We start from the raw sequence: 21,491 nt of genomic DNA on the forward strand, positions 1-21,491 counted from the left end.
AGAGCAATGACAAGACAAAAACCCTGGGGGCCGCACCAACATTAAGCTTTGAAGGCAAGTGGGGTACTGCAAAAAAAATAATCCAAATGGCCCCCGGGTGGCGAGTTTGAGACGCCTACTGTAATGGGTTAAATTAGTTTATTCGAAAAATAATTTATCCTGAAAGCAGTGAGCCACTTAGTTTAACATGTTTTTAGCAAATGTTCAAGTACTGTCCTGTACAGTTTACTTCATTCTTTTAAGTACTTTGTGTTTTAACAGTAGGAGGAGACAAAAACGTTGCTTTAGTAAGGACACGTCACTATACTAAAGCGGCCAGGCGGGGAAGCAAATTTGAGCAACAGCTAAACAAACCAATCAGATCAATACATGATCACGGTTGACTGACGCTCAACCAATAAGGATGTACTATGGCGAGAATCAGGCGGGGCTAGGGCGTTCGGTTGTCTTTACCTCATATGAGTTCACGGGAGCGGAGTTGGTAAGTGTAGCTAAATGAAAATTAATAATGGAATATCTTTTTCTTCGCAAAATAGCACGCATTTAGTTAGGTCATTCTGTCGTTTTGCTATTCATCCCCAGTTATAACATCACTTGTAAGAGTTGTAGGGCTGGGCTGTACAGAAAATAAACGAGGAGCTTAGCCTTGCTAGCAATTTAGACTCCTGCAAGGTAGAATTACAAGATCAAGCACTCCAACATAGTGTAGGGACTTGATTCACATTTTGTTTTGTTGCATTTCCAGGCCTTTTATTTAGCTGACTTACTACGTGATCGTGGAAGAATGTGTTAACTGTAGTCATAACAGCTCTCTTGAATGGTGTCGCCTGTAAAATAGCCATAGATAGAATCATCGTTTACGTCACAGGTTGCGTTTTATATTATTTTATTTTATTTGTCTTCGTCTGTTTTAATGTACGCGAATGTGGAGTTTCAATGGCAAAGCATCAAATCTCTGCAGAACGTGACAAGAGGCGCTTCCTAGTTTTCTGACGCCACCAAATAGTGCGTGGCCTTATCTGGTTGGACTCTCAACTGGTGGAAGAATGGCATTTATTTTCTACTTTTGAAATGAATTCGAATATTTCTACCTGACTACACATTGTTTGTCCGCTCATCAGTTTGTGAGGTGAGCTGTCCCCAACCTCGCCACAATGACAAAATTGGGCTTCCTGCGTTTGTCCTACGAGAAGCAGGACACGTTGCTGAAGCTGCTCATCCTTTCTATGGCTGCGATCCTCTGTGAGTGTCTTCAGTACATGCAATTAACATGTGAACAATGGCATTGTTCCTGAATAATTATTGCTTCTCTTCAGCGTTCTCCACCAGACTGTTTTCCGTCTTGAGGTTTGAAAGTGTCATCCATGAGTTTGATCCGTAAGTACTTACTCAAGAGTTTTGCTGAATTTAAATGACCAAAAAAAACAACCCCCAAAAAAATCTGTACCCTCATTCTTGTTATATTATACTTGTGTGTCACCTTCAGGTATTTCAACTACCGCACCACCCGCTTCCTGGCAGAAGAAGGATTTTATAACTTTCATAACTGGTTTGATGACAGAGCATGGTATCCACTTGGGAGGATCATCGGTGGCACCATTTATCCTGGTAGGAATGAAAAAAATGCTCAACATGAATGCCATTTTTATCTTGACAATTAAAAAAAAAACTACCTAGTTAACTCATATTTTCTCCCCAACCAGGACTGATGATCACCTCAGCTGCCTTGTACCACGTCTTGCATTTTTTCCACATCACCATTGATATCCGCAATGTTTGCGTTTTTCTGGCTCCCTTGTTCTCCTCCTTCACAGCCATTGTGACTTATCACTTCACCAAGGAGTTGAAGGTAAATTCTAATTAATCATAGAAGGTGTCAGTGTGAATGTTTTTTTTTTTTTTTTTTTTTTTCAGCTCGGGCAGGCTGCAGCTCTCTCACGGTCTTAATTAGGACAAAGCATTTTAAGGGTTAGATCATGCTTTAGCGCTGTGATATGTATAGCACATGGTTTTATTTTATAGTGCTAATAATACACTGCATGGTTTTATTTTATAGTGCTAATAATACACTGTCACTCAATTGTCACTTTTTGTTTAGGATGCTGGTGCTGGGCTCTTGGCTGCAGCCATGATTGCTGTGGTACCTGGTTACATTTCCCGTTCTGTTGCTGGCTCCTATGACAATGAAGGTAAACCATTGCACACATGTCTATTTTTAAATGTTGAAAAAAAAAAAAAAACACTCATAACAAAATGTTTTTCATCCTGTCTGCCCTACTTAGGTATTGCCATATTCTGCATGTTGTTGACTTACTACATGTGGATCAAGGCTGTGAAAACAGGATCCGTGTACTGGTCCTCTATTTGTGCTCTGGCCTACTTCTATATGGTGAGCAGATGCATTTTGACAACAGTAATTGTAAGGTGTTTTTGCAAAATATCAACTTGTTTTGGATAACATAACACATGTAATATATGTTTAATATCAGCATTTCTTAAAAAAAAAACTGCTGGACTGGAGCCTACTCTCTGCTTGCCCAGGCTCGTTCGTCTCTGCGCTCACCATCGGAACTAAAGATCTCCATTTAGCCTTCAATAAAGCTAAAGTTGCCTTAGCAGTGGTTTTTTTTGGTTCATTTTTCTTAAGTTACGTCACCTAACTTGAAATCTTCTGGTGTGTTCAGGGGGAACCCCTTGATATAATCACTATATAAGAGAGACGGTCAGTCATATTCATCCAGTGAAGGAAATTAAGCTGAGTAATAAGGACGTTTTGTGTATGTTTTTTGAAGAATGGAAAAAAATGTGTCATTTGTCACAATAAATCCGCTTTGGATATTCATATAATCCATGACGTCTCTATTGTTGTTTTCTCATTGAATTAGAACCTTGCAGGAAAGATCTATTCAATATCTGGTGTTGTTCTGATGTGCAGCTTCCAAGAATTTGAGGAAATCTGTTGCATTTGCACATCTGCAATGTATTTACAATTCATATAGAGGGAAAAAATGATTCATTTCAGATATTCGTTGTCCTGATATGGTGTTTATGTGCATTTTGTATTTTCACCATCCAACTATCCACCGTGTGTGTAGGTATCCTCCTGGGGTGGCTATGTGTTCCTGATCAACCTTATCCCCCTCCACGTCCTGGTTCTGATGCTCACTGGACGGTTCTCTCACCGCATCTATGTAGCATACTGCACAGTCTACTGCCTGGGCACCATCTTGTCCATGCAGATCTCCTTTGTTGGTTTCCAGGTAGGGTGTAACGCTTCTACATTATGGTTATTTCACTGCACACTTCATTAGGTGCACCCGCACAGCTCAATGAGATCCTATCTAGGAACCTGTTTATCTAATATTCTAATGTAATTCAGTCTAATGTTGCTAGTAGTACTGTACAAATCTGAAGGGCCCAGTCAAATACAATATTTCTGTCCTCTCCCCGATGCTAGCCGGTGCAGTCCTCAGAGCACATGGCAGCCTTTGGTGTGTTTGGCTTGTGCCAGATTCATGCCTTTGTGGACTATCTACGCAGCAAACTCAACGCTCAACAGTTCGAGGTGCTCTTTAAGAGCGTCATCTCCCTGGTGGGATTTCTCCTGCTGTCCGTGGGTGCTGTTCTCATGCTAACAGGTAGGTCCAAAAGCAGTAGTGGGTTGAGGTGAAGCAGTTGAGGGACCTGAATCACAACAGTAAATGTCCTGTACTGTATTGTCCTGCCCCCAGGAAAGATATCTCCATGGACCGGTCGGTTCTACTCTCTGCTGGACCCCTCCTATGCCAAAAACAACATCCCTATTATCGCCTCGGTCTCTGAGCACCAGCCCACAACGTGGTCCTCCTACTATTTTGACCTTCAGCTGCTGGTGTTTATGTTCCCAGGTTAGTGTACTCAGCACTCACTCATGTACACGGGGGAAACCGAGGGATTTACAATGTGTTCTGTCCATATGGCGCCCAAATTTATACCTAAATCAAAATCTGTAGTTGAATGAGTTACGCACAGAGCCAATAATGATAAATAGCGCGAGAAGTCCAGCACTGATCCGTCCGCTCATCCATTCTGGGCTCGGTTCGCCTAATGAAACATGTACATAACTAGAAATCGATTTTCTACCAAAGAAATGTGCGTAATGTCTACGTAACTAGTGCATAACTTTCAAATCTTGAAATTAATCAGTAATTTAAAAAAATAACACCCATACTTGTGGACTGACCAATAATATAGATTTGTGATTAATCCAGATTTTGTAGAGCATCCAGTTTATACCAAAAGAGGCCATAATATTCTGTCTGATTGGTGTATTACATGTACTTTACATGTATGTTTTCATACTCTCAGGCATAACAGCACTCGTTTGTTTTACTGACATTTGCCCTCCTTTCAACACAGTTGGTCTTTACTACTGTTTCAACAACTTGTCGGATGCAAGGATCTTCATCATCATGTATGGTGTGACCAGCATGTACTTCTCAGCTGTCATGGTAAATCCTGGATTAGCTCATCTGAATGACTTCACCCGCTTTAGTTTCCAGTGTGAAAGTCAACCACGTCTCTTCTCCCGCCAGGTTCGTCTGATGTTGGTGTTGGCCCCTGTCATGTGCATCCTGTCTGGCATCGGCGTGTCCCAGGTGCTGACAACCTACATGAAGAATCTGGATGTCAGCCGGTCAGACAAAAAGAGCAAGAAGCAGCAGGACTCCACATACCCCATAAAAAATGAAGTAGGTGGTTTGATTGATGCTAGAGTAGAGATGTGGATGTTGCCAACTCGTCATATAATCTTCAGATGCAATCATCCCTCAGTTAAAAAGAAAGGCTGCCTTCAGAACGAACAGTCACGAAAACATGCAGTGCCGCTAATGACCACTCTGTATGTGTTTAAAGCATTGGCGCAATAAAATTCAACAGCGAATGTGCCGCTATTAAGTATGCAATATGATTGTGTCCTGTAGCTCATCATAGCTGTTTTTTTTTCCAGTTTGACTGACTTAAAATGTATTTTTTTGATTTGAAGGTTTAACAACTAACTACGGTAATGTTGGTTTTTTGTACTGTGTAATGTTATAGAGGATTACAACAACAGCAAATTTTGATCATAGAACGTCTGTTCACTTTTAAAAAAAAAATTTTTTCTCATAACCACTAATCACTTGTCAATCACGCGGCACAGAGACAGACAACCATTCGCATGTATGCTGTCCCTGACTTGGAACTGAACCCACGCTGCCAAGTTGCCCTTGGTGACCACAAATCTGTAAGATCAGTTGACCAAATTGAAAAAATGACAGCACAGTGGCCCATTGGTTTTCTTGCAGCAAGTTTCGCCGCATAGCTGGGACTTCTTCTCCGCCGACTCTCCTCCACCGTCCCTGGATATATTGTTCGGTCAATTGGTGACTCAAGGAAGTTGATGATTGTCTCAATGTGTTATCCCAGTGATTTGTTTGGCTGTCGATCAGTCCAGGGTGACTCCAAAATGTCATCTGATCCTGCCTAGGCTTAGTGATGTTGATAATTAATGGATAAATTGACACAATTGGGTTCTATCAAGATGCCACTTTGAGCACACAGGATCATCAAAATAAATATCTGTGTTGCTGTCTTTCATAGGTTGCCTCTGGGATGATTCTGGTCATGGCCTTCTTCCTGATCACATACACCTTCCACTCTACTTGGGTGACAAGCGAAGCCTACTCGTCTCCCTCAATTGTCCTGTCGGCTCGTGGAGGGGATGGCAGCCGCATCATCTTTGATGACTTCAGAGAGGCCTACTACTGGCTTCGCCACAACACCCCGGAGGTCAGGCATATACAAAAATATACATGCAGTAGGGCTCCAGAGAAAATAGACTGTGCAAAATTGTGCAGTTGTGAGCTCATGCCCTTATAGAGCATAGGTGTGAATTGTATAGATGATATAAAGACTTGCGTGGTTATACAAATGTTCTTATTTCAGGATTCCAAAGTCATGTCATGGTGGGATTATGGCTATCAGATAACTGCCATGGCAAATCGAACTATTCTAGTGGACAACAACACGTGGAACAACACGCACATCTCCAGAGTTGGCCAGGTGAGCACAGTAACCAGAAAGCGGTGCTATGCTTTGGAGAATCTCTCTGACAGGCGTCGTCTACTTTAGGCCATGGCATCCACGGAGGAGAGAGCCTATGAGATTATGAGGGAGCTTGATGTCAGTTATGTCCTCGTCATCTTCGGAGGACTTACGGGTTATTCCTCAGATGGTAAGTCAAACGTGCATATCGTCGCTTTCATTTTTTTTTTTTTTTTAATTTATCGTGTTTTTATGTGAATGGTGTTTCTGCGTTACATTGCATTAATGTGAAAATTTTTTAAAAATTCCAAAATTGGACATTAGTGTTTTTCACAGGACGGCGACGAGATTATATGTGTATATACAGTATGCATTTTCCCTCGTGGTAGACTGAATGGAAAGTGATTTTCCACTGAGCTGCTGTTACAGATTCCACTGGTTTTGATGCCATGCTTAGTCCTAGTTTGGCATAACTATTGTGTGCCAAAGCAGCCGCCATCTTATCTACCCTCTGCTGCTGACTGTCACTCACAAATCTAACAATGGCTGAGGTTTGATTTGTGATTGAATGTGTATGCGGACGTTTGGCTGAGCGAAAAGCTAGTTTGATGGCTTTTGTTTGTGTGGTTATCACCGATGGCAACCGTTCATTGTCTGAATTATAAAGAGAAGCTACAATAAAATAAATACCATTCATACTGTTGACATTATTTTGCCATGAAAAAAACAGCATTGTGATAAATTCAGCCTTAGGTTTTTGAGACATGTTTCACCCTGCACTTTAGGTCTTAACGGTTTAAAAAAATCTAATAAAATAAAAAATCAGCAACTAGGTGAATTTGCGAACGCTGAAGCACGAATTTGCGGGGTCCCCTCTGCTAGAAATGTTTGATTTGTAACTGATTGCTTGTCTTAGAAACACAAAAGTACCAAGAAATAATTCCTCTATCATGTACAATTGCGTTCACGCAGATATCAACAAGTTTCTGTGGATGGTCCGCATCGGCGGCAGCACTGACACGGGGAAGCACATCAAGGAACACGATTACTACACGCCCACAGGGGAGTTCCGAGTAGACCGCGAAGGCTCGCCCGTGCTGCTCAACTGCCTCATGTATAAGATGTGCTACTACCGCTTCGGCCAGGTCTACACCGAGGCCAGTGAGTAACTCTTAGTCAAGTGTTCTCAGTTTGTCCACATCTGAAACTGGGGTACATTCAAGTGACTTGACCCCAAGCAAATTAAATGTGTATGTGCATGTCTCTTTGGTGTTTTTTTTAAATGCCACACTGCTCACTTGTGTACATTGAAGTGTAATTCTAATCTTTGCAGAGCGCCCACCAGGTTATGACAGAGTGAGAAACGCTGAAATTGGTAACAAAGACTTTGAACTGGATGTGTTGGAAGAGGCCTACACCACAGAACACTGGCTTGTTAGGATATATAAGGTAAGACTCTCCTCACTGCTTTTTCCCTCTTTACATCCAAAGTGGCAAAGGCATTTAGTTGACACATTGAGGTTAAAATTGACATCTGTAAGAAAAATACTGTTTTCCCCCATTCCTCATTAAGGCTTATGGATCATGTTATAGTCTGTTAGCATCCTCTGCTGGTTGAAAGTACATACAGCAGCAATTCACTTCCAAGCTGAATGTTGAATTTTAGGCTCCTGAATATTTCACAGTGCATGTTGAATTTTACAATGAATACTTTCCACTTAATTTTCAATTTCAAGCTGAATTGGACACTGACCTGAATTTTTGAAACTGTTAATTGTACACTGAATTTTAATGTGGTTAAAAAAAGTGTTGATAGTCAAACTCTGATGCCATAGACATACTTCCAAACCAAAACAACAAAAATCTCTACTGAAATGACCTATGACATGGAGCAAAAAAATGTGATTCTGAGGCATGTCTTGCTGAATGATGTGATTGGTGGAAAACAAGGAAGTGAGGGATGACAACATTTATCCCCCTTCTCTTCCAATGTAGCCTGTGTCCATTGTTAATATAAAATACAAAATAGTATATTGTCGCTGTCCTGTGAATTTAAAAAAAAAAAATTCACCTTATTGCAATGTCTATAACGTGGAAACACCATTCACGTAAAAATAAGAAAAATGAAAAAAAATTGGACATAAGTGTCACAGGCCGCAAATGCACCTCCGGCTGAAGTTTGGGCATCCCTGAATTAGACCATGCATTTTATTGTTCCTTTTACTGAATAAAAATGGATGGCTCAAGCAATTCACTTAAAATAGGCAAATACAGTACAATGAAAATTCAAGACTACTTGGTGCTACGTTTGAATTTATGTACAGTATGTTCCGCATATTGTTTGAGTCCCCAACAACTGTCTTTTCCATGATTATTTATTCTGACTTTATTATTCATTCTAACTTGTAGGTTAAAGATCTGGACAACCGGGGTCTTTCAAGAACATAGACCCCCTGAAGACAATGAAACACCCTGTTGGCGCACAGCACTGAACACCTTCCCCTGTGGTCAGCGGATGAGCTGATCAACAATACTTTTTTTATACGGTTTGTTTTGGGGAAGAAAATTGCTAAGAGATTTGTGTGGGTGTGTATGTGAGAATCTTTTTTTTTTTTTTTTTTTTTAATTGTTATAATAAAATATCTCATAAGGAATCCAAGGGAGGAGATTGCCCAGTCTGATGTTGGGAAGCCTAATTTGACAAAGTGGCCAAAAGACAGAAGTGTTCATTGGAGCACCTTTTTGATTTTGTACAATGTGGTCAAATAAAGCAGGATTAAACGTGGGAAAAATTAGTGTGCTTTATTTTTTCTGTGTGATGAAAATGTGTTTTTCTCACTATGACAGTAAAATCTCTGCAGTCAGTCATCAAAGGTAATTTGTTATCCCAAATGGAAAATGGTGATACTGATGTAAATTTAAAAAGAGAGATGTGACTGGACAGATATTTTGTCCCTCAACAGAACATCCATTGCAGATCAATCACAACAAGAATGGCAAACTTTTAAATGGCACTAGCAATGGAGACTACAGTACTACTTTTCTTCACACTATTTTATACATTTTTTGAGATTGTTTGTCCGGAAAACATCTAGAATTATACACTAATATCAAGTGTGGGGAGTTGCGTATACACAATATGCAGATAGGTCTGCTTTTTCTGTGTGGCAACTATCATACGGTGTATTTAAGTCTACACACCCCTTTATAAATGCAAGGTTTTATGATATATAAAACATTTTGGGGGACCAAAATTTATTTCTAAACTTTTTCAACCATCATTGTGACCTGTAACCTAAGTTCAAACTTCTGCTAAAATGAAATGTGGAAAAGTGGAACTTCGTTAGGGGTTAATCAGACACTTTCAATGGGTGATTTTCATTATGTGATTGGTTAATTCTGAAAACAGCCACGTCTCCAGTTATGAGGGTGTGTACATTTCTGCAACCACATTAGATAAGTTATTTTTACTTCTCTCTAAAATATTCCTATCCCCCTCAATGGAGTTGTACGAGTTTACAGTACATCAATGGTTGACAACATTTAGGAAGGATTAGCTTGGTGTCTTTTAATATAACAATCTGGCATTTGAGTGTGTACTTTTTATATCCACTATAAGTTAGCAAAATGGCTGAAAAGGGGGGGAGAACTTGAAGCGCACAATATATTGTGTTTTAGTAACACTTTATTATGAATGATTTCCTGTGTTAATAAGCATAACCTGCAGCTGATCCCAAGCTGTCGGGAACTAGGCAGCACATTTTGATAGAGAATGCCATGATAGTCATGAGATTTCATTGCATCTTGCAAATTTTTAAGACAGCCTTGCTGGATTTAGCAAAGCAGCACCAGAACATCACGATGCCTTCTTGAAATCTGCAAGGGTCATTGACAGTTACAGAAATGGGCTGAGCAATAAAATATTACATTAATGGTGGTCTTTGTCAAAAAACTAGTTTTTCCATTTAATAGTAAACATTTTTTGTATTGATGCTGTCACTTCCACGTTATTTCATCGACCATTGTATGTAGGTTCTCACTAGTTATCTTGAGCTGGGATAGGCCCGTTTTCCCATACTCTGAAATGGACAAGTGATATACACACAAAAAATATGAATGAAACCTTTGTTAAATGGTCAGACAAAATTGCCTTTATTGTAGTGAGTTACTATAGTTATTAGAATATAAGTAAAAGTCAGTACATTCAGAATTTAAAAGTGGAAAGGCAAACATGTTAACATTACACCAAAGCAATTACAATTCACTAGACAGATTAAAATTAGTTGACAGAAAAAGGTGGACACCTTTTTTAGTTTCGGTCCCAAAATAATATAACATTTTTTAAAAAATAAAACAATGTAGTGTACCAGTACAGACAAATTATGTGCATCATCACAGTTTGACCTGGTCGGGCAGATCCTCCATAAGAGCCGAATTTTTTCTATAGACATAAGCATTGAGACTGTCATCCATCTTAACCAGCTCGGCCAGTGACGACACACACGGGTCATGATCGAGCACGGTCGAGGCCATATGTGTAGATTTGCGCTCGATGCGACAGGAGCGGCGCACCGGCGTCAGAAACTTCAGATCTTTGATGTTTCTTTTCCGTCTTGACGCGCTTGTTTGGTTCTCACCTTCGATTGTTTTCTTCACACTGCAACATACGAAAGTAAGAAAGTTTGGACATCTTGGGTTGAGTTTGCTTTAAAAAGGTGAAGCACTTTTACATTACAACGCAATGTTTTCATGATTGGAGATTAAAGCCGACAGCTTTACCTTTGTAAATACGGCGTTGTTTTGACATTGTATTTCACGACGTAGGCATGATCCATCTGTGGCACGCCCTCCACGTCAGCATCATCACATTGAACTTCTTCATTTATCAGCACCTTTTCACTTTCATCCTTCAACATTTCCTTGTTATCTTCATTCTTAGACACATCCTTCTCACATCCACCCTCCGTAGCTCCTTCCCCCTCTTTGGCAATGTTGCACATTTCCGTGCTCTGTGGGAGTTCTGGGAACAAAAATGGCCAGTTATCCAAATCATCATAAAATGACATATCGTACCTAAGATCCCTTCAGATCCAGAAATTTAACTTGTGATAAAGGAAAGTGGCGCACACTTGGGATAGACAGATTACATGGTACATTACACTGGTCAACAGCTAATTTAAAATCAGAGATGGCTTTAGGTGCCATTTAATTTAAAAAAAATGTCTTTACGTTTGTCATAGCACATCAGGTTTTTGAGATTCTTTCGTTTTTAAATTTGACCTCTAAACACTTTGGCAATAAGAGTTTTACCATGCGTTGTAATTTACAGCTATGACATTTCAGAAAAAATTTCCACCTGTTGCTGAACCTAGCCCTTAATTCGTAAGTATATTAGTTATATTATAAAAATCCGATGTGATAAAGAAAAAAAAGGAGGGCAGATTTGGATTATAATAATTCATCTAGAAAAATGTTCTTGCAATGTGTTAATCTTTCCACCGACTGATTGGCTATAGTGGACCTGCCATTATTTTGCATTTTACACAAATTGTGAACAGCTGTTATGTCTTGACCATTATAAACCGAGGACCCCCTGTACTATAAAAGTTTTTTTTTTTATTTTAAATATGAAAAATGTTCTGGAATAAACCGTGTTGGCCCTTTAAAATGTGTACTAAATTTGAAACTGAACTCACCACCCTGGCATTTTGAAGGTCTCTCCATGGCTTCCAGAACATCACACAGGTTCAGAACAACCTAACAACACCATAAAGACACGTGTAAGTGTTAAACCAAACAAACCAGTTCAGTGGTACTAGTTGAATCCCCTTACATCTTCAAATCCATCCTGCGCAACAGGCGAATCCGAATCAGTGTTTTCCAGAAGGTCGAAACTCGTGTTCATTATGACTGGAGTTTGCGTCGGCACAGTTACGGGAGCTTCCTGGGTGGGGTCAGGTTTGCGTTGGCCCAGACTGCGCTCTGGTTCTGGGTTTGCCTCATCCTGCGCTCCCTTAACATGAGCCTGGGTCTTCACACCGGCTTTAGGGTTGACATTTGCGGATATTTTTGTTTCTGCTCGGGTGCTTGTCATGGCGGGTCTCTTGAGAGTCTTGCCCTTGGAAGCCAGCCACACAGCTAATTTTGCCCTTCAGGGAGGAAGGAAAAGAAAGAATTGAGCATGCCCCATTGGCAAAGCAAGCAGGACTTTAGAATAAGATGTTCACCTTCTTTCCTCTGTAGTTTCCGTACATCTGTACTGGCTGAGGGTGCTTGTTACAGGAGGCTTCTTAGCTTTCTTATCAGTTACGGCAATCTTTGGCTTGGTGGCTGCCACTGTCGTGTTTCTGGAGCTTGTGGTTCTTAATGTTGCCGGGACAGCTGAGGAGTTCGGAGGGCGAGCAGAGCGAGGCCCTGGAAGACGACCGCTGGCTGCAGGTTTGGACGCTTGCGCACGTTCATCCAACAGCGATTTAGACCTCAGCGGGGCAGGTTTGTGGAGGCTGCGTCCAGGGACATCAGCAACAGACTTTGACCTGCTTCTTGTCAAATTCACAACCTTTTGGCTTTCTGTTTTAGGTGCTACTGGTTTGGAGTCCGTACCTCGAGCCGTCGCACTTGACTTCCAAATGGATCCAATTTTTGACTCCACAATCTTACCTTTGTACATGCCCGGGGCGACTTTAGATAAAGCCACCGCAGCTGGTGCCCTTGTGCTATCTGGAACGACTTTTCCATTTTTCACTTTCTGTTCAGTAAGAATGGCCTGGGTAATCGCTTGTGGTTGTTTGACTTCACAGACAGCACCTCCATTGCCATTTTTCTGTGTGGACTTGCCTTTTTTCAGAACCTCACAAGACGTCGACTTTGTGTCTTGTATTTTGGAGGTGATTTTACTGGCAACATTTCTTACAAGGATCTCCTGTTTTCTATTGGTTTTACATTGGACAGAGACAGCTGATGTTGATTTTGAAAAGTCTCTTCTGATGAAAGACTTGACTCCATCACCGGGCTTAGCATTCTCCTTGTTTCCCTGAAACAATAATTCAAAAACCTTTAGAGTAATTCTGAAAACTCTGAAGCTCAAAAGCAGACAGTTTCTCTTCCACAACTTACAACCGTTTTCCAGATGTTATAGGCTGGCTTGGTGCTGCAGATCCAAGTTCCCAATTCCAATTTAACGCCTATATCTATTTATATGAATATTTCAAATGACACATAACTGACATGGCTAAGTCTCAGAGGTGGACATTACGTCACCATCACTGACAGACGCCCGTTTTGTTGACAATTGCCGAATGATGGCACTCTTTTTTAAAATGACACAAGTGGATTTTTGTCCGTCAGAGTAATCGTCACTAACCGCGTCAGTGAGAGACTGACGGACACCCGTTTTTCTGTTGGGGTCGGGAGGGATGGACTGACGGACTAACTGACGATTACAACCCAGTTCGTCACGAAAAATGGCCGATGGGTACTCAGGCTTCTGAAGGATGACGAATGAAGGACCAGCAAAATTTAGTAAAATGCCCGCCTCTGCTAAGTTTACACTGACAGAAAGAATAAAACAACTTGCATTCTTAAGTAAGGTGAAGCCCGCATATTCACAGTTTGGCATTTGCAAATTCACCTATTTCTTTGGGACATATCCTCTGTTATCCGCTGAAAAACTCACACTTGCCATTTTGGTTATAAGGGCAAAGCCATGCTTGATTACAGTATTGTTTTCACACCATTAGATTCAGATAACTACTGTATTTATCCTACGAAAACACATATTTTCCTGTTCTTGAGACAACATTTCAACACCGAGTTGCCAGTTACGCTTGTTACTACTATGCAGATTTGTGCTAGCGCCGCATGGATCATCATGTGTGGAGAAACTGTCTGGGGTCTGGGAGAGTTTTATTTAAAGGGGCTTTTACAGTGAATCAGAACGGCTTGCTTTCACAAACATTTTTATATATAGGTCAATCGTATTTATAAATATGTATACAAGCAATTAAAAAAAAAAAAAAAAAAAAACACTTTTCCAGAATATACCCTCTTTAAATGCTTCTCTAAAGAAAATGACAATGGAACTTACTATCTTGTTGGCTGGAGTTTTTCTTGAAACAGCAGTGTTGCTCATGGTGCAGCCGCAATCGAGATCTTTCACTCGTTTGTCCTAAAACGTGAGATTAAGACCTTCAAATAATGACCATAATCATAAAATCCACTGAGTACATCAAACTGAACACATCAGTTACAATTAAATAGTATGACAATACTACATATATATAATATAGTTAAAATCTGAAAGATCTATGTATGACATATGTATTATATTATTTAAAACGTACTTTATTCAAAAATAAACATCATATTGTCACTACCGAATCCATCGTATATCCACTACCGAAACGTTTCGGCAGTGACAGTTTCGGTAGTGACGTTTTATGATAGTTGTTGACTATACTCAACAATGCTAGGCACAACGTGGCTACCAGTCAGTTTTGAGCATTTTTACAGACATAGAAAACAGTACATTTAGCATTAAAATCAAAAGTGCTCATTTTATTGCCGAAATGATGTGTTCGGTAGTGGCGGTCCTTAAAACCACAGGCTGATTTTCAGACTTTGAAGGGAACATAACTTAATAATGCTGCAAACTAATTAATCGCCATGTGCCCAGTGATGAACATGAAGGTAATGTCTCTTACTGGTGAAATTTCTGGGGGTGTGGCTTTGCGTTTCGGTAGTGACATGAAAAGTCGGGACAGGTTTTTTTTTTCATAAAAACTTCTAATTAAAAAAAAAAAAACTTCTTTCACCATACATTATCGGTGTCATCCTATTCACGAAAGCAATGGTTTCAAGTATTTGTGCTAAATTTTGCGAAACTCTTTTGCTCGGGTATTAGCCGTTCCTCGACCTTGTTAGGAAACATTTCTGCAGCAACTTTGGCTCTTGCTTTCCAGTTTGCTTTTAAATTGTCAAACGAAGCGGCGCATATCCTCGCTTAAATTACACAAGTCGTTATATTTAAAACAACTCACCCTTCGGTTGAACGTGTGTTGTCAACTGCAAGAGCTCGGTAGTGATACAAAAGTGTGAACTATGAAGCAGCACAACCGGCCACTGGACCTGAAATGTATCATTTGAGTTGCCGCTGCTTGCAGTCTTATTGGTTAGGGCGCTCTCACGAGGGCGTCAAATCAACCAATAGGATATGTCAAAACAAGGCACGAGGTGGAGGGAACGCTCTGTTTGAATTATTTTGAAACTAAGTATCATTCCACGATTACCGGTCACAAATACTGTTCCGCCTTCAAATATACACAACTAGAGGTTGATGAATAAACATGTCGTTATTTAAGGGCAGAAGCTAAAACAACGTAGTTGGAATTTACTGAGGATATGTATTTCTAATTTTAACTTTATTTTTTTGACTCCTTAATTTTTGTCAATGGATTAAAGCAGTAATATTTGACCAGACCACTCGAAGACTATTTAAGGAAATAACCTTGAGACCCTTTCCCCCAATTTCCTTTTGTTGTGGACTGTGCATTCTTGTATTTTGTAATGTTCATGTACAGTATATAGTTACAGTATTCTCAGTAAGGTTTGGGGGTAAAAAAAAAAATAAGTTTCGTCTTTGCCCCTAATTCTAAACGATATTTTTAAAACCCTAAACCAGAGACACACTAGTGCACACACGTTTAACGCGTTAGGTCAAATGATAGTCCAACCTGAACCTGTACCATTTATTTCATATTCATTTGGGTCAATGTTTAAATGGTGGTGATGCAGAACTGAATGAAATTGTTATATTAATTGTCTTGTAAGTCTCCCAATGTTGATGCAAATGTATTTTATTGAGTGTTCAAATTTGGAATTGATAGTTATTCAGGTTAAAGCACATAGTATTGTTATCGGCGATACTGGCTTCGTATCAATTGATGCCAAATTCTCAGGTTCACACTTCTCACAGCTCTAGTAGGTGGTGCCTTCTGCCTGCGTGTGCGCATTCTAAACTTTTTTTTCCCTGGCCACACAATGTTCTTTAGAGAACAAAACCAGAATGTCTCACTATCCTTTCAACTGGAACAAGACATGCTTGTGTATAGCATTGGAAATGCAGTACTTGCATTTGTACTGTTTGATACTTCTGTTTCATATTTTTTATTGATGTGTATATCATGAGTCATCTTTACATATAAACAGGCACAAGTGTCAGCATTACACATTCATATACTGTATACCATTAAATGTGATTTTTTCCCCCCTGAATGAATAAACAATCAAACTAAAAAAACATGAAATAAATACATCCAAATAAAAGAAACACTCTATTAAAAGAGGGGCCAATGAGAAGAGGGTACTTTAGGATCTTAAGTATATTCAAACTAATTCTTTTCATAATTTAACTCAAGCAGAATTTTGATTGAGCTATTATGCCGTTTATTTGACCATGATAATCAATACTTTGACACAATGGAGTACTTTCACCGTCAATGATCACACCCAAAGTTACGATATTATTCAAGGCTGATACGAATTCTGCCTGGTCTTAATTTTCAGACCCTCCTGACGTTTCATTTTATCCATCGACAGGATGGTCATCTCAGCCACCTTCCCTCTCAGCAACCTTGCATTGAAACGCAGCCAGCTAAGTGCAGCCATTATGTGGTCCACTGGCTCCTGTTCAAGGAAGAAATGAAATATCACCCAGGGGGAGTCATTTTATTTTCATTATGATTCTTTTTAATACCATATGCTCAACCAGAGATTAGCAACTGTTTGTTTGAGGATACATGCATAAACTAATTATGTGAAATGACTGAGAATTGTTAAACCAGGAAATATGGTATTCAATTTCCATTAGTTGCAGTCATATTGTACCTGGCTGTGGTTTGGTAGAGGTATTTTGAAAACCAGAAGACAGGCTCAAGCTCCCCCCTCAGCAAACAGGATGCCTCATTAGTCCAGTAAGCAAACCTCTGCCATGCCTTTGAAAAAACAAACAAACAAGAAAAAACATTAGATCATTTAGACACAAGTGTCCTCACAAAGTTAAGATAACATTTCCTGTGATGCTATACATACCCCTCATTCTGAAACTGCCCCATAAGCCGAACGCACCACCATCTATTTTGTTAGCATCACTCTGAGAAAGAAAAAGGTAAATCCATGGGGGAGGGGGTACGTAATGTTTCTTATTCTTTGTAAAATGGAGCAAACTATCAGTACCTCGATGAATAGCAATGGGGCAGAGGTGAAATGAAAAAAAAAAATTGTAACATTAACATTCCGAGTGAATGAAATCTTTGTGAAATACCGTACAACAAGCCTTACTATCAGCATGAAAATACCACAGGAACTGCAAGAGGTTTCCCAAGGAATATCCTGTTGAAATGAAAGTATCAAACAAGCACAGTTCAGCTCTGCTCCATTTAAGATGTAAACATTTACTTACAATATTACAAGAATGCATAGGGAGTACATACTTCAAGGTCTGCTGCTGTTTATTCCATCCATAGCCCCACTTTGATTCAGCTTGTGATTTGTCTGACAATTCAAAGAAAACTCTCACAATTAGGTGTCTGCCATGGACTGATTTGAGGGTATAAATGACAACTACCCTAACATTTTGATTAAAATTATTCTGAAATTTTTAAAATGACAACACAGATGAGGTAGTGGTCTGCATCAGCTTGCTGCCCACTCCAGGCTGGAAATAAAACGATATATTTGGACCTCAAGTTATGTATTAAATAACACCACCATTTGTACAATGGAATGAATATTTTAAAAATGATGCCAACATTGTCAAGAGTTAGTGAAATGTGATGAACTGAATTGCTACAAGTAAAAGGGGGTACATGTTTCATACAGGTACGCGTACATGTCTGTTTGCAGCCTCTTCGTTGTTCTTGTGACAGGTATTTCCAATCTGGAATTAAAAGCATAGACAAGTCGCTTACAGATAAATGTAAAACGCAATCCACTGAGTGTGCATTGCACCCCGCCATGGCCCCCCCACCTCACCCCATACAAAACACACTCACATTAGACTCCAAACATTTGCTCCAACCAATGCCACTGCAGTCCTCTCTTGTGTGGCAGCTTTTGCCCTCTTTGTCTACCAGCTCTGCGGATGTTCGATTTCTATCGAGGACTTGGTTACGCTAAAAGGAATACAAATTCTTCATGTTATGAAATGATGCACACAATGCATTTAACCTCAATCTTACAATTCTTACAAGGTCATCTTGAAGAGGGCCCGAGTTCTGTTCGCACATTTGAGTGGAGAGATCATATGGATGTTCCTGCTTTGGACCAGAAAGAGCATATGAATGGTCACCCAGCTCACAACTCCTCCTCAATGTACCTGGACACATACATTTGGACCATTAAATTACATTATGAATCATTAGATTACAGTAAATAATTTAGATTCTGATAAACAATTGTGAGCTCATACTATGCATGCTTGTGCTAACACTGTGCATAAATGTTGAAGCACCTTATTTTGATGTTCTGGACAATTACTATTCAATTGTACATAAAAAGGTTACACCAACATTTTTATAGCTCTGCTGTAATAAACACCAGTAAGAACATACTGAAGCAACACTTACAATTTTGTCTATCAGGCGATTGTATCCGAAGACGATTCACATTGACCATCCGCAAGGTGCAAATCTCCTTTTTTACGGTGGCCACTCCTTCGGCACACAGGTTGATGACCCTACATGGACCTTTATGGAGGGACATCAAGCCTGGTTGCATTTTCTGCCTCTTTGTATCTGCGGACAGGAGAAGCTCATCCCCTTGTTTAATGCTGCATTGCTTCCTCTTGCGCGATGCAGAACTTTTTTTTTGCTGCTGCAGGGCTCTTTCTATGTTTCCAAGAACCTACCAAACAAAGAACCAAATGAAGTCACATTAAACACAAACACATACATCCACGTGTGCCTCACAACCTTTGCGTTGAGGTCTGTAATAGACTTAATCCTCGCTTCCAGGTGTTCCTCTTGGTCCCCAACCTGATACTGGTCACCCATGGGACAAGTCTTCAGAACCTCAGGAAGGAGGTGACGACGATGAAAGAAGATGAAAAATGGGCTGTTCCTTGTGGAGCTCTACTTCAAAAAGTTGACAGCAAGAAACAATGAGACATTCCTCAAGATGACGAGTGACTGCTGGACCATGTGTTGGGTTGATGTTCTGAATTTGAAATTTAAATAAGAACACAGTACCTGCTTGGTAGTATTTATGCCATACACTGCGGCTTGCAGGTGAACATCCCAGTCATTGTGGTGCTCATCGACATACCGTAGGAGAGCACCTTTAATATTTTGAATTGTATGTTTATCCTGCAGAGTGACAATATGAATTGCAGATTTGTGTGTATAATTTATAACATACATTTCTTATGTAATGCAATGAGACGTGTGAAAAATTACATCCATATTTACCTGCTCATTATTTTGGGGATGGTAGGCGCTTGACACAGCATGTTTTATATTCAGGAGTGCGAAGATCTCTTTATTGAACTGTCAACAAGTATAAGAAGAGCAATGCAACAAAGTATTAACTGAAAAGAAAAACGTATGTGTGCATGATATTGTGGTGAAGATTTTGTGCTCTGATACTGCATTAGTCATACCTCATTCACAAATTTCCCGCCTTGGTCAGATATTACTTTGTCGGCCATGCCAAATAAATAACATTTTGACACAAGTGCTGCTGAAACCTCCACAGCAGACTTTGACCTAAGTGGTTCAGCAACAACAAAGTGGCTGAACAAATCGGTTAACATAAGAATATATGTATTTTTTCTGGCAGTCTCCTTTATTGGGCCAATCAGGTCCATCGCAACCACACTCCAGTTTTCTTCCACCTGTGAATATAAATTTAATAATTCATCACCGGTATACCACCTCATAAGTCTAGATTGCAGTATTTATTATCGTGCACTTTTGGTAGACATTTTTGATCAACATTACCTTGATGGGATGTGGCACTGGTGCCACTTTTTTAAGTGAGTAATTCAACTGGCACATGTGACAACCCCTGACCTGAAACGAGAGTGAATTTTACTTTCACATTTCAGTGATAGTTTAGGGTTAGTTTATATTTTAATAAAAAGAGCAAGTATTTGGTCTATACGCCAAACCTTGTCTTACCCAGTCAGCCACATCCTGCTTAATGGTATTCCAGTAGTAGCCAGCCACCACACGGTCTATAGTGCGTCGAACACCACTGTGGCTTCCGTTGCCCTTCTGGTTATGGCATTCATGCAAAACTGCTCTCTTTTCTTCCTCACCCATTACAACCAGCCGCATAAACATCTGTTTTGGCCCAGTGTAGAACAGTCTGCCATCTGTGTAGATTTTTATTTTTTCAAAGAAAACACGAACATTAAACAGTAAGGATTATGTGAGGTTGATGAATTGTTGAATGCTGTAGATGTATATGCATGAGAAGGTTATCTGTGTTATTCTTTAGCATCATGCTCCCTCCCGCCCCTTTAAATTAAACCCCGTTACCTTTCAAGATGAAATTATTTGCAGAGCGCCGAATGCTCCATTTCTCAACTTTTCCACAAGTGGAATCAAACGCTCCTAATTCCAAGTAAGTTTTCACTTTCTGGAAAAAAATTAAACCGTGCATGGTTGTCGTGTGCAGATTACACTATAGTAGTTTTCGTTTGTCTTCCTTTTCTTCTTGTGAAGATTTTACCGGTTGACATACAACGAAATGGTACATTTTCGCCACCTATTGGTAGGAAAACAAAATATAAACACCGATGCGTGCTGTGAGCCAATGGGAAGTAACGTCGTCCCAGGGCGGCCATTTTGAGTCAGGGTTGCTTGTTTGTGGCTTGCTCAACTCTCCCAAATTCTCAGCCGATTTCTAAATGCCTTGTTTTTTCGGGTGAACGTCAGAGATGTAGTTATATAACTGTACACTTAAGATTTATTAAAGCCACTAAATTCGATATAAAAGTACATTAGGTAGCGGGGACGTGCAGTCAGGGGCGCCAAGTGAGGCAGGGCCTCACTAGCACCATCTGCTGGAGGTTCACTGCATGTGAAGAGTAAAATAAAACAGGAAATAGAGACTTAAAATGATGATATTAAATCATGTTCCATTTTCGTCAAATGTTTCGTGCTTTTCATTGATTTTCTTTTCTTCTACAGGATAAGCAGGAAATGAAGCGAAGAGCACTGCAGGCTTGAACCGTTGCTTACCAACGCAGACACAGGCAGTCGGCTTGTGCACTCACACTAGAGACGTTGCGCTTTGTCTTTCTATCGCCAATAAACATGTTTTATCACACATGTACTGCACATGCTGACGTTCAACAGTCTGTGGAATATGTTACATGAATGTGTGTAGGAAAACCCGGCTGGTAGGGGGCGTGCAGATTTAGTCGC

The 21,491-nt window shown here is 40.0% G+C and overlaps 2 protein-coding genes across 3 annotated transcripts; one reads left to right on the forward strand and one right to left on the reverse strand.

Moving 5' to 3' along the window:
- The first annotated feature begins 413 nt into the window (after positions 1 to 413).
- stt3a (STT3 oligosaccharyltransferase complex catalytic subunit A) lies at positions 414 to 8,855 on the forward strand. 2 transcript variants are annotated; one of them, XM_086012986.1, is made up of 18 exons: positions 414 to 481; positions 1,122 to 1,242; positions 1,317 to 1,377; positions 1,487 to 1,608; positions 1,704 to 1,849; positions 2,099 to 2,189; positions 2,283 to 2,389; positions 3,096 to 3,260; positions 3,458 to 3,638; positions 3,732 to 3,887; positions 4,399 to 4,490; positions 4,575 to 4,730; positions 5,620 to 5,808; positions 5,965 to 6,081; positions 6,151 to 6,253; positions 7,036 to 7,224; positions 7,397 to 7,512; positions 8,473 to 8,855. In XM_086012986.1, the coding sequence occupies exons 2-18, from the start codon at positions 1,155 to 1,157 to the stop codon at positions 8,509 to 8,511; spliced, it is 2,118 nt and encodes a 705-aa protein (XP_085869112.1). In that variant the 5' UTR covers positions 414 to 481; positions 1,122 to 1,154; the 3' UTR covers positions 8,512 to 8,855. The 2 variants fall into 2 exon arrangements, with proteins under 2 accessions (XP_085869112.1, XP_085869113.1); XM_086012987.1 differs by lacking the exon at positions 414 to 481 and adding an exon at positions 518 to 1,005.
- Positions 8,856 to 10,187: 1,332 nt separating this feature from the next.
- Positions 10,188 to 15,239, reverse strand: LOC147132939 (uncharacterized). The gene is made up of 7 exons (XM_086057364.1): positions 15,102 to 15,239; positions 14,150 to 14,230; positions 12,291 to 13,096; positions 11,897 to 12,212; positions 11,760 to 11,820; positions 10,843 to 11,083; positions 10,188 to 10,720 (listed from the first exon to the last, which is right to left on the reverse strand). Exons 2-7 carry the CDS (start codon positions 14,192 to 14,194, stop codon positions 10,456 to 10,458), a joined length of 1,734 nt encoding a protein of 577 aa, XP_085913490.1. The 5' UTR covers positions 14,195 to 14,230; positions 15,102 to 15,239; the 3' UTR covers positions 10,188 to 10,455.
- Positions 15,240 to 21,491: the final 6,252 nt, after the last annotated feature.

The sequence above is a fragment of the Filicampus tigris genome, chromosome 17, assembly GCF_054856515.1.
Source record: "Filicampus tigris isolate MCC_2025a chromosome 17, RoL_Ftig_1.0, whole genome shotgun sequence".
NCBI classification, from domain to species: domain Eukaryota; kingdom Metazoa; phylum Chordata; class Actinopteri; order Syngnathiformes; family Syngnathidae; genus Filicampus; species Filicampus tigris.

Bases quoted from the DNA above. Each gene is read 5' to 3' on its own strand.
- stt3a (XM_086012986.1), top strand. From the start codon at position 1,155: ATGACAAAATTGGGCTTCCTGCGTTTGTCCTACGAGAAGCAGGACACG. The intron at 1,378-1,486 runs GTAAGTACTTAC...TGTCACCTTCAG, and splicing joins GTCATCCATGAGTTTGATCC to GTATTTCAACTACCGCACCA. The intron at 3,261-3,457 runs GTAGGGTGTAAC...CCCCGATGCTAG, and splicing joins TCTCCTTTGTTGGTTTCCAG to CCGGTGCAGTCCTCAGAGCA.
- LOC147132939 (XM_086057364.1), bottom strand. From the start codon at position 14,194: ATGAGCAACACTGCTGTTTCAAGAAAAACTCCAGCCAACAAGATA. The intron at 13,097-14,149 runs GTAAGTTCCATT...TTATTGTTTCAG, and splicing joins AAACTCCAGCCAACAAGATA to GGAAACAAGGAGAATGCTAA. The intron at 11,821-11,896 runs GTAAGGGGATTC...TGGTGTTGTTAG, and splicing joins CGCAGGATGGATTTGAAGAT to GTTGTTCTGAACCTGTGTGA.